General features: G+C 41.4%; 1 protein-coding gene across 30 annotated transcripts in view; it reads left to right on the top strand.

Annotated features, from left to right (window-relative positions):
• PTK2 (protein tyrosine kinase 2) overlaps positions 1–12,626 on the top strand; it is a 132,728-nt gene that overhangs the window by 19,859 nt on the left and 100,243 nt on the right. For 22 of the 30 annotated variants that reach the window (XM_062492130.1, XM_062492188.1, XM_062492170.1 and 19 more), the window contains exon 1: positions 4,420–4,614. In XM_062492130.1, the coding sequence (XP_062348114.1) occupies positions 4,420–4,614 (195 nt within the window). Of the gene's footprint in view, positions 1–4,387; positions 4,615–12,626 lie in introns of those variants that run through there. The other 8 variants (XM_062491946.1, XM_062491974.1, XM_062491990.1 and 5 more) reach the window with 2 other exon arrangements.

Here is a 12,626-nt window from a genome sequence, read left to right as displayed (position 1 = left end):
GGGCTTTATTTACTTTAATAATTGTAATATTTGAAAGTATTTTAAGTCTCACAGAAGGATTATTTCACCAGGACCAGAGAATGAAATGAAATCTGGATTCTTACTGTATTTTTATAGACTCTTTTCTAATAGATTTTATAGATTCTTTCAGATTTGTATAGGTTTGTATTTAGATGGACCAAGTTATTTTGCTTGAATGCTGCCTGGAAGATGCTTTAGGTCAGAGATGTTCATGCCTTCAAGCCTAAGATGGGGATCAGAATGAGGAGGTTAAAGAACAATAAGATTTCATGGTATCTACAAAGGACCACGTGGGGTCACAGTGTGAATAATTACATCTTGGTTCCTTGTAACATGAACTTGTTAGCACTGCATTGTTGGCCATCAGCCAACACTAATAGGAGAAAGTGTTGTTTATTTTTTTAATTATGTTTTATTATCAAACTGCTGATGTTGAGGAGATTATTTGCATTAAAACATTTCCCTTATGAAATGACTCTACTATCATTTTATTAACCAATTTGCAGTTAATTGATTTAAATATTTTTAATGACTTTTGACTGTCTCGTTAGTGGAAATGATTTAATTTCTGAATCCTCAAAGCTGATAGTGAAACGTGACTTAGAACTTTGATTGTGCTACTGGAAGTCATAACACTGACTTTGTTTCTGATATAGTCAGCAAATGTGGGAGTGTGTCAGGAGGAGTCACATTGAGAGGAAATGACTTCTGGAAGGATTTGACTTGCCTGAATCTCAGGTACTCCCACTACAGTAAAGAAAATCCATCTGAGCAGTAATACATCTTGTGTTGTAGTCTGGTAACAACTGCAGCATCTCAGCAGACGCACTCAGTATCACCACGCCAGGACTGGTTTGCTGGTTTGCTTTGCTCCTTCCCCAGTCTTGGAATAATCCTTGGCATTACTGAGAAATCCTGTGATTTCTCTGAAGTGCAAGAACTGGGAGAACAATAGTCTTTCCTCTTGGAAGCTCTGAGGGATGCTGGCGCAGAGCCTTGCATACAAAGAAGACCATGCTTGATTTTAGACCATTATTAGCCTTTTATACCGCAAGATCCAATAAAATACAGTAGAATTAAGTCATAGAATCATGGAATGGTTTGGGTTGGGAGGGACCTTGAAGATCATCTAGTTCCAACTTCCTGCCATGGGCAAGAGCTCCTTCCACTAGACCAGGTTGCTCTGTCCAAAATTTCTGATTTATATAAATCTGCCTTGTTTTCATTGACTGTAGCTTGTATCTGGCCCATTCTGGCTTGTTTCTGGTAGCACACACTACCTGTCTATCTAATGCCAAGAGGATTAAAGCTGCTCACTTAAACTGAGATGTGTAATTTTGCAGCATTACACACTAGTCTGGTTTGAATTTAGAGCAACCCAAATAAGCATAATGGTGTTGTTATCTGAGCTTTCTTTGTATCATAAAAACAGCCCAGCAGCTCACATAAAATAGTTGTTTAACAGCAGCTGTGTTTTACAAAGTTTTGGCCTGGGGCAGAGGTTTACAGTCCCATTACAAGCTCAAACCCAGGGGCTGGTTTTAATGGGAATGTTAATAGGTCCTTAACCAGAGATATGGCATGTGTTTCTTTACCTGGAGCTATCAGATTTATTACTGTTTTGGTGCTTCATAAAGTAAGCATTGGGCTTTTTAAAAGAAGTTGTAAGGAACCAGTGATGACCAAATTCTGAAGGAAAACTGCTATTCAGATCTTGTGGAGGGGGTGGTTTTACTTCGAAAAATGTCTGAAATATAACCTTGTGAAAACTGATCCTGTACCCAGTACTGTCAGTCTGATATCTAATTCCACATTTTGATGAATATGGAAGCATTATAATAGTGTTTTGCCTGTCCATGACACCTTGTAGGTGCACTTCAATGTGTAGGTACTGGAGTCTTGCATTGCTTTCCTGTTTGCTGCTCCCAAGGGGTGTAGATTATCCATATTTAAGCCTATGGCTAGACATCTAAATGCTTGGTTTGGTGTTTCCCCAAGACCTTTTCTCCCTGTTCTTCAGCCACATAAAACCTGATGAATGTGTCTATTAAGTGGATGGAGTGTGGTGAATTAATATTCAAGCAAGCATTCTTTTGGTTCTCCTTTGTGAAGAAATGACTCATTTTGCTTTCTGTTGTAGCAATTCTCCCTGCTGTCTGCTTATGTAAACTTTAAGCAAAGCTCAGCAGTTTCAGCAGTGACCTTGAGGGTGGGGTGGGTTGGGTTGTTCTGAAGGATGCAGAGCAACCTGCACAAGGTCAGTGGCCTTGTCTGAGCCTGAAAACTGCAATTTCATTCTGAGCAGTTGAACTGTTCATCTGCCTGAATTTGTCTTGGTGAAACTCCTGACCATGTGGACCTTTGGGGTTTAGCAATGACTATTTCAGCCTTACAGGAAAGGAGTCCTGCAGTTTGGAGCTTGCACAGTCTTGTTGTCTTGTTGTTAGTGTGCCAGAAGGGAGATTTTTTGTCCTGTTTCAGCTTTAAAGTCAACGTTTGTGTGAAAACGGCTCGCAAACTCATTTGGTGAGGAGAAGTCAAAGAGTTGCTGAGGGGCTCCTGGCATTTCCAGATCCGTGTCTGTTAGTGAGAGGTGGAGAGCCTTTAATGTGGTCTAAGGTTGGCTTAATTAATTTGTATTGGTGGCCAGAAAAGAGGAACAATAAAACTGTAGTGTTTTCTTGGATTTTCAGAGCCAGGAAACTGTGGCAGGTGGGAGAAGTCCCTCAAGGGTCAGACACTGGGGGAATGTTTGAGTCTCCTTGGCTTCTTTCTCTTACCATCTTCCTGAGGGCAGCACACAAGAGTCCTTTTGTCTGCCCAGTGTAGGTTCTTATCCTTCCCTTGGATGAATGCAATTCCTTTATTCATCTTGCCCGGATGGGCTGTTGTTTCTTCTTTATCTGGTGTGTTTCAATTAGATTGATGCTTAAGACTTCCATTCGGGTTTTAGCCTCACAAATATTGTTATCTGCAGTCTGAAGATGTCAAGCCTTGATGCTAATTCCAGTTAGTTGAGCTCATGGTGGTGTTAGCACCAGCTGCTGCTGGAGGAGAGATGCTCTCCCTCACCCTGATCGTGGCTGCTTCTGCATCTCTTCCTGTCTGGAAGCTTCAGACAGCTGTGGCATGAAATAAGCCAGTCCTGAAAACCAAATCACCTGGGTTTTGGTTTTGATGATTTTTTTTTCCCCCGATAGTTTCCTGAGCCAGTTTTTGGGGAGGTCAGCAGAGCACCTTGGCAGGAGGCAGGGGATGGCTGAAGCTCTGAGGGGCAGCCAGGCATTACAGGAGCTCAGCTGGAAACAGGGGTCTCTCTCTTGTGCCTCTCAGTCAAAAAAAACAGGGCTCAGGAGTTCAGTTTTCTACCAAGAAGGCATTCAGAGCACTATGCCGAAAAGATCAAGTTTAGTTTATTCTTAACTTCACATTTTCAAAACTGCCTCCCTACTGGTTGCTCGCTGTGAGGAGGAGGAGGAGGAGGTCGGGAAAGCTCTGTGCACTTGTCCAAGCCCTGGAGCAAAGCCTTGCAGTCCTTTGCTCTCTGCAGCCAGCAGACTGGAATGATGCTCTAGACAGGCAGGCAGGGAGGAGGTGCTCTTTGCTCTTTTCCTCTTGGACTGCATTGATTTTGCAGACACCATCTGCTTGTGGCTGACTAATTGGGAGCAGTAGCCAAGAGGCAATTTTCTTCTTTCTCCTTTGAAATGCACACTCATACCACGGTCTGTGCCTTTTGCCATCAGATTTTGAAATCAGGCTGATGGAAGAGAAAACTTAGCCACATGTTCAGGAATTGCTGAGAGGAAGGATAGCTATGCTCTTAACGGTTCCTCACTGAATAATGAACTTAGATCTGAATGGTTTTGTGTCCCACTGTCCCCAAACTAGCACAAAAGGAGTGATGTTTTCAGCCTTGACACAGGAGAGCCTGATCTTCGTGTGTGGCTTCTTAGTGAAGAGCCTCCAGTTCTGTGCTGGGGTTTCCTTATGCCTTTTTAGAGGCTTGTTGTAAGACCAGACTTGGCAGATTTTAGGGATGAAAACTCCTGGTTGAACTGAAAGCTGGTATTTGGTGTTAAAGGCCTCTTCAGGTTCACTGAGAAAAAAATGGAAGAGGTTTTGCTAAAGATACCACTTCTGTAAATAAGTGTGGTGTTCAAGTTCAGATCACTTGCTCCAAGGGGCTTGCAGTCTCTCTTGTCCTCGTCTGGGTAGGTTTTTATGTTTGTAGATACATAAATATTTTAGTTGCTTTCCAAAAAGGAAATGAATCTTTGTGATTTTCTGGTAAATGCCTTGTATGAAGAAGTATAAGATTCATTCATAACTAAAACTAATTTCTTTCTTGTTTTCCTTTCCCTAGAATATGACAGATACCTAGCATCTAGCAAAACCATGGCAGCAGCTTACCTTGACCCAAACTTGAATCACACCCCAAGTTCAGGTGCAAAGACTCACCTCAGTACTGGGATGGAGCGTTCACCGGGGGCCATGGAACGAGTCCTAAAGGTTTTCCACTACTTTGAAAGCAGCAGTGAACCGACCACGTGGGCCAGCATTATCCGGCATGGAGATGCTACTGATGTCCGAGTAAGTCCATTTTTTAGCATTCTTATGCCATCTTTAGGCTAAGTATTATCTTAAAAAATGGGAAGTAAAAATCTGGAAGCAAACAAACACAAAAGTTCTATGGTTTATCTTAGAAGAATTCTGGCCTGTTGTATATTTTGAGTAAATTCAGGAACCAGTTTACTGGTACCAACCTGTGTGACATCTCAAGGCAAGAATGAGAGCTGGGATGAAAGTGCCAGTAAATGATGTTTTGCATGTTTTAAAGAAATAAAAATAAATGAATGTGTTTAATTGTAAGATATGTGTGTTTACATGCTTAAAATGTTTAAATGTAATGTGTACATCACTGAGGGAAAGAAACACTGTTTGGAAGTTTATTCCTCCATAGTGTGGGAAAACTGAGCTCTGAAGAGTCCCTTTTCTTCCCCCCCAGAAAGTCTGTTTGTCCATCCTCTCCCCCTGGTAGTCACCTGCTGCTTGTATTTTTGCAATATTGTCCTTCAGTTCATCTATGGAAAAAACCCAGAGGGTGTGACTTTTTATGGAATTAAGTATCTGTAATCTTACATTTCTGTGGAAATGCTGTATGTGCATGAAAGCACTTTATTGTGAACTTGCATCCTCTCTAATGCTGAAGTCTTACCTTTTCTGTATTTATCCTTTAAATTTTTGAGTTATTTTGGTATCTAAACTGTACAAAGCCCAGTTTAACATGTCAAATGCTTTTGTGGTTTGCATGTTTTTTAATTATCCTCCAAGAGCAGGATGTTGCAGGGTGGTAGGTGGTGTGCGGGGTTGTTTTCTGCTGAGAGATACTTGCTGCAGAAGCAGGTCCCCATCTGCTTCTTCCTTCAAACAGTTCTTCAAATTCCACTTCAAAGATGTGGTTCTGCTGGAGGGAGAGAATTGTCATGGAGTGAAGGAGGCTTGTTTTCTCCTTTTGCCCTCTATTAAGTTTCATTTGTGCAGGAGAAAATGAAATTTAAAAAAATACCTGAAGAGTTTTGATTGTTTATTTCCTAGCGTGGCTGCATGTGCAAAGACCCAAGAGCATTCCTCAGTGGAGGAGGTCTTGTGATCTTGATCACAGACCTGTGAAATCCAGGGATTTTCATTGATGATGATCAGAAAATCGTCTCTTGTCAATTCAGTAAGCTCCTATCTGTGTTTGGGGACAATCTGGTGAGTGGACAGATCAGAGCTTCAATAACAGGAATCTTTATCATCAATTGCATATGTTTTTTTATGTGGAGTTTTTTTGGGTGCCACTTGAAACATTTTTGCTCTCTGATTTAAGTATTAATGGTTTGCTATCTCTAATCTGATTGATTTGTTTAATGAAGTGCATTACTTGGTACAGGAGGAGGAAGACTATGTCTCAGTACATTTTTAACCTTGCAAACCTCTCCCGTGGATAAATGTCCAGGGCTCTTAATGTGGTACTTGAAATGGAGGCTGTCTTTCCAGAGAAGTATGTAAAACCTTGGAAAACAAAAGCAGAGATTAAATCTGTTTTTTTCCAGCTCAGGAATACCTGTGGTTATGGACTTTAAGGATACGAAACTTGGAGTTGCTGTAAGAAATTCAGTGCTGAGTTTAGTTGGCAGATTTATATATATATTAAGGCCAAGAATATGCCATTTTTTAAATAAAAGCAGGATCAAAAGAAGAGGCAGGTAGCAGTTACTTGAGGCTTGCCTTAATTTTTAATTTTTACACTTACTTTTAATTGGATGGATGTTTCCAAAAAGAATGGGACTTTTGTATTGTTCTGATGGGTAGCTGTTAAACTTCCTTCTTTTAGCAAATGTCCTTCTTTTGTTATTTTGTTAAACTGGGACAGTGACTGTTGAATGTGAATGTGCAGGTAGTAAAGGTCTAGCACTGATGTATTACCATGACATTTATTTTAGAAACAGTAAACCCTTGTTGGAGTACAAGCCTACATTCCATTGGAATGACTGCTGTTCGACCAAGCTGAATAATTTAAGATTAAAATAGCCTGTAAGGTTTTTATGCCTCCTTTTGTGGAGGAGACTGTCTGCCATTTCTTCTGAATTACAACCTGAGGGAGGAGACTGGAGCTGGGTTTGTTTCCAAGGAGCTCTGAAGGAATACTCAAAGGTGAATATCTTTGAGACAGCTCTGCAATTAAAAGGAAAAGAAAGAAGGTCTTCCAAGACCTGGTCAGCACAGCTGCTGGGGTGATAGCTGGGGAACATTTCCAGATTTGGGGTACATTCCCAGTGTTAGAAGTCAGACTTGGTTTGAAATCTCCGGATGAGGCAATTAAAGGTGTTTCTAAAGGTGCTGCTAAAGGAGAGGACTTTATGGAATGTACCCAGGGAAAGTAAAGTTGGAGTTTTCTTTCCTGATTTGTGGTTCCTAACATCTTCTGTTTCTAACAAAGTGCAGTTTGCTTTTGTGAATGATGTGTTTGACAGCGATGAAAAGGCCTTTCCCTCTCAAAAAAGAAATGAGGAAAAAATATATGGTACCCTACGCATAGAGTAGAAACAGTGATTTAGCTGTATACCTTCTGCACAATTCCTTGGTCATGAAGGGAAACACTTTTCATTAAAACTCAGGTGGTTAAGCTCAAGAACAGAACTCAGCTTTCTGTAGGAGTCCCTTAAAAGGCTGGACTGTGATTTCCTTGCTGTTTGTCTTAAAATCAAGACAACAGTGTGGCTACACGTAGGCTTTGCTTTGAGGAGAACTTTGGGCTGTGGAGCTCTGCTTATTCTGGATGGATTTAGTCCCTCAAAGACAGCTGTTTCCTCAGAGGGATGTAGGCTGTTCTCTGCAGTGGATACAAGAGCAGTTTCTCAATTCTGGGAAGTGCTTTCTTGGATTTCAAAGAACTGGCATGCTCTCTTTACCCTCCTTTTCTTTGGTGTTATACTAACGATGTGCTTCATTTCCAAAAGAAAGAAAAGACTTCTATGAATGTGCAAACAGTGGTCTCCTCCTGTGAATGTGTTTGTAGACACAGCCAGGCATTTGCCAGGGGAAGAAAGGTTGTTTATCTTCGCTGTTTATCTTGGTATGGCTTCTTTGGATGTGGTGCTTAATGCACAAAGGGATTTCCAGGCTTCGGGCTTGGAGAAAATGCAGGGCATTCTCTGCCCTACTCACAGCCTCAGGTGTGGCATGTGAGGAGGTGGGTGTTGCTGAGATGGAATCTTTTGGTCTCAAGTGCACCCTGAAAGTAAACACTGCCACCGGGTCTTGATCAGCACTTAGAAGAAAATCACCTCTGTTTTCAGATTCTTCAGTGGTTGAAGCAGAACTGTAACCATAATTTAAAAAAAAAAAAAGAGAGAGAGAGAATGAAAGAGTGCAATGCATGTAGCAGATTGAGTGGGTAGAGAAGATGTGGGTTTTTTAGTAAACAGGCACTGGGAAGCCTTGTGTGAGTGCTTACAAATGACTTTTGGTGAAGTGCAGATCTTCTGTGTGGTCTCCTTTTCCACCCCAGAGGTGCTCAGCGTGTATCGATTACACCTTTTTAAAAACTTTCAGCCTTTAAAGCTTGTCCTTGATTCTTAACTAGTAGCTGTGAGAAGTAAAGGCATTATTTATGTGGAAATAACAACCACAAATCTCAAACCAGGTTATTACCATACATGTGTCATATCTCGATTCTCAGAAAGACTTTTTTTTTCTTCTGATTTTGTATAGTATCTAAAACCTAATCTGGATAGAAATAGCATTAAGACTTTTTACCTGTCAGATTTGTCCTTATTTTTGTAGTTGGAGAGAAGTATGGTTAGAGTTCCTGAACAGATAAAGGTAGTGTTTAGGGTTCTCTTAACCTGTTCACAATTCAAATGTCTTTTTCTTTCCTATGCAGTACCATAAAAATGTCAGCTTCCTTAGTGTTGACAGAATAAGAACTCAAAAAGCTGAATCTTAAAAGTACATCCTTAGCTATGGGGAAGGATATTATCTAACTTTAAAAAAAAAAACAACTAAATGCAAGGAACGTGCCCCGGCTACATCGCATCCCATTTGCAAAAAGACCAGAGCAAGTTCACCAGCTTCCCTACCCACCTGCAAAATGTTATTTCTAGCAGGTAGAAGGCAAGTGTGCAGGTTGGAAGTTGGTGTATTCCAGTTTGTTCCCGATGACGAGCACTTCAGGGGAGGGGCTGAAGCACATTCAGCTGGGTCTGCACTGAAGCAGTTTATTCAGCTGCCTTACTGTGTTCGTATGTGTTGCACCTTCTTTCCTGTTTGCTTCTCCCATTCAGTCCATGCTGTACTTTCATGTATTGGTGCAAAACAGCAGAGTATTTGATTTGAGATGCAGTTTGTGGTGGAGGAATGGAGAGATCCTGTAGTGCAAAGGTCTGCAGTTCAGATGCTGTCCTGGTTGAGACACGTGTTTCATCTGGCAGCTCTGCCAGCTTCCTTCTTGCTGTTTGTTTTCTCATGCTACCACTGTAGCTGTGCTGGCATAGGTAGTGTGACTGTTTCGGGAAGCTCAATCCAAGTTAAAATGAATTATTGTTTTGCTGTTGTTTTAAATCCAGATCAGTTCTGTAATCTCATTAGCTGCATTGTCTTGCAGGCTGACACAGCTGAGAAGGCTGGGGGGAGAAAGGAAATGCCTGTTTATGCTGGCACAGTGCTGCTACTGCACCACGAGGGGACAGAGTATTAAAGCCTTATTGATGAACATCCCTTGTCATCCACAGCAGCATTCCTGGCTCCCTGACATTTCCCAAGAAGGATATTGCCTATTCTGAAAAAGGGCAAGAGGCTTGTTAGTCCAACCTCAGTTCCAGATGTAATTCCACCCGATCACCTCCAAGTCTCTCTCTCTTTTTCAAACCCATCTTATTTAGAGCTGATACCTGGACAGAAGGTGCCAGAGATCTACTGTGGCTACTCTGGAGCAGATCTGGGCTACACAACGCTGATTTTGACTGAGTGGCTGAGAAGTCGCTGGTAGTTGAACTTGGCGCTACCCAACTGTGGAATGGCTGGATGTGCTTTATTGCTGCTCAGTTCCTCCCAAGCCAGAAGTTTGAAGAGTTGTAGGAGAATGGGCGTGGGGTGGAGCTGCTCTGGTGTATCTACTGCAATCTGTAAAGGAGATACATATAATTGGATAAGGTTTTTATCTGCTGGGTTTCTTTTTTAAAATAGATTCCTACTTGACTTAAAATAGATTCTTACTAGATTTAGTAGCAGGGGGAGCAGCTTGGTCACATGAAGTTCTGTGGAAAGAGGCTGTGAGTGCTGGCAGGAGTCAAAGCTGGGTTAGTATTTTTGATTAAGTCAGCTCTTTACAGCAATGGTTGCATATTCTAATCTCATTTCTACGTGTGTACAGTGACATATCTGCTTTGAGGCACTGGAACTCTTTGATGTATAGAAGCAGACTGGAGTGCAGCAATTCAAACATCAAATAGATCTGTATAAAAGACTATAAAATCATTCCTGGTCTAGAATAAGAGCTAGAAAATTGGTGTGACTTACCTTTTTTCCCGTCCTTTTCTCTGCTGTGTGCCTGCATGAATTGTACGACATAACAAGGTATGGTTGTAAGATGCCTCCCTTCTAAGAACCTAAAAAAGGTAGCAAGAATTCAAAATTATGAATCTTGAAATGTAAACAGAAAGGTGTATGGTATAGTGATAAGCAGTATGCCAAGACAAAAGTACCCTTGGGCTTTAGCATACCTGTTTTACTTGTGCAAAATACTTATGATACCCTTAGATGAGACACACATGAAAAATGACATTTTAAACACAATCTAAATAGCCCTTTGACATTTTTCGGAAAACATCTAGATCTGTAGATACTTCAAGTCAACGTCCTACATCGATGTTTAACTGTACAAAAACTAGGTCCAAGGGGGCTTCTTAGACTTTGCAAGTGCATCTGAGGATAGGGAGTAGTAAAATACAGAATCAGAGAAAAATCTGAGATACAAAGGACATTTAAAGGTTATCTATTCCAGCCCTGCTGCAATGAGCAGGGACATTCTCAACTAGATCAGGTTGCTCAGAGCACAGTTTAACCTGGCCTTGAGTGTTTCCAAGGATGGGGCATTCACCATATCTCTGGGCAGCCTGGTCTAGTGTTTTGCCTCCTCATTGTAAAAAAAACTTCCTCATAATATCTAGCCTAAACCTACTCTTTTCATATTTAAAGCCATTTACCTGTGTCCTATCACTTCGTACCCTTGCGAAAAGTCCCCCTCTAGCTTTCTTGGAGCCTCTTTAGGCACTGGAAGGGGCTATAAGTTTTCCCTGTAGCTTCTCCAGGCTTAGCAGTCACAACTCTCTCAGCCTGGCTCCATGGGGTAGCTGCTCCATCCCTCTGATAGTCTTGGTAGCCTCCTCTGGACTTGCTCCAACAGCTCCATGTCCTTGCTGTGCTTCCCCCAGAGCTGGATGCAGCTCTGCAGGTGGGGTCTCACCTGAGGGAACAGGAGAAGAATCCCCTTCCTCACCCTGCTGCCCACACTGCTTTGAATGTTAAGCTTCTGGAAAACTGGATTTATTTTCAGCTTTTAAAACAGCATTGCATTTATTTGGGAAGTATGCAGTAGGATCAGAAAAGTGCTGATTAATCCAAGAAGTCTGGAAAGCAGGGCTGTACTAGCTCTGCTCTGTCAGTGCTGTCAGCCTGTGCTTGGCAGGTTCCTTGTGGAATCTGTGTGGGTGTGGAGAGGTATTTGGGATGACAGATCTGAGCTTTAATATGAAAGGCTCTGAGGCACTTGGGTGGATGTGTTGCTTGAGCTGAGGTGTCTCTGTGCTGGAATTGTGACAGGATCCTGGCCACCAGGACAGCCTGTTTTCAGGCTGTGGTTTCAGTATGAACTTGTTGGGCTTCAGGGGACAGAGTTCTTGTGCAGCCTCATCAGTTTCCCAGTCTTTTTTATCATATGATACACCAAAATATGTCTGCTGGATAAGCGCAGTAATGAGAAAAAGAGGAATGCGGGCTTTTTGCTTTGACTGCCAGACATAGTATTATCAGAGGACAGCTCAGATTTTGGTGTAGTGAGCACATTCTAGAGTTCTCCTTATGGACATTATAAATTAATTTTCATCAGACCTTTGCCATATACTTTTGTTCAGCTTTTCATTTGAGCCCCTATATAAATCTGTCATCAGGAGTTACAATACATGATATATAAATAGCGTTTGACATATTTGAAGTGTTGCACAAATATTAGCATGGTGTACTTAATGTCAGAGTTGCTACTTAAATGCTTTCTCTGGTGCAAGAAACTTTCTCCTTCCTACTAAATAAGGAAATTAGGTTTCTAGTCACACTGGGAGTATATTATTCTGTCTTCAATTTATTCATAGTAGTACATCACTCTTGTTAATTTACAAGCAAGCAATTCATTTTCACTCAATTACAGAAGCGAAGTATTATTGATACATACTGGGAGAGCCAAGGGTACTGTGTGCCTTTTGGCCTTCCTGTGGTCTGTCTTGATTTTTCAACATTCTCCTAAATATGCTGTACTGTAAGTTCTGGTTTTGGGCACATTCTCCTAATTTGGGTTAATATTAATCTGTTTTTAAAATTAGCTATGGTGCATATCTGTGGGTTTTTTTGACAAACGAATAAAAATGAGTGCTATCCAGTTTTCTACCTATAGAAAAAGCTTTTTCTTCTCTCTGGGGTAAAGGGAGGGAAAAGTCACCTATCCCTTGCCTGTTATTGATAGGAAATTGCTGTGGAGGCTTCCTACTCTCTCTTGCTCAGCTGTACTAGTCTATTTTGTGTTCAGGATGTAAATGTTAGCTTTAGAAGCCTAATTAAAATCAATGTGATTATGGTAAACCACATTCAAGTGGCAGATGATTGTGTGACTGCCTTGCAGTTGTAGGGAGCTGCCAACAGACACATGAAAACTCCTCATGGGTATTTATATTCATAGGGATCTCCTGTACCCAAAGTGAGATCTCATTCTGGATTAGGCTTCTGCTGGAGCCAAGCTCTCCAAGAAGTACTTCTGGCTGTGATTAATTTGAGGTCAGAAGCTTGTTGTC

Source organism: Cinclus cinclus, chromosome 1 (assembly GCF_963662255.1).
Source record: "Cinclus cinclus chromosome 1, bCinCin1.1, whole genome shotgun sequence".
NCBI classification, from domain to species: Eukaryota; Metazoa; Chordata; class Aves; order Passeriformes; family Cinclidae; genus Cinclus; species Cinclus cinclus.
Note: the sequence above shows the minus strand (reverse complement) of the source record. Positions and strands in the feature narration are given on the sequence as shown.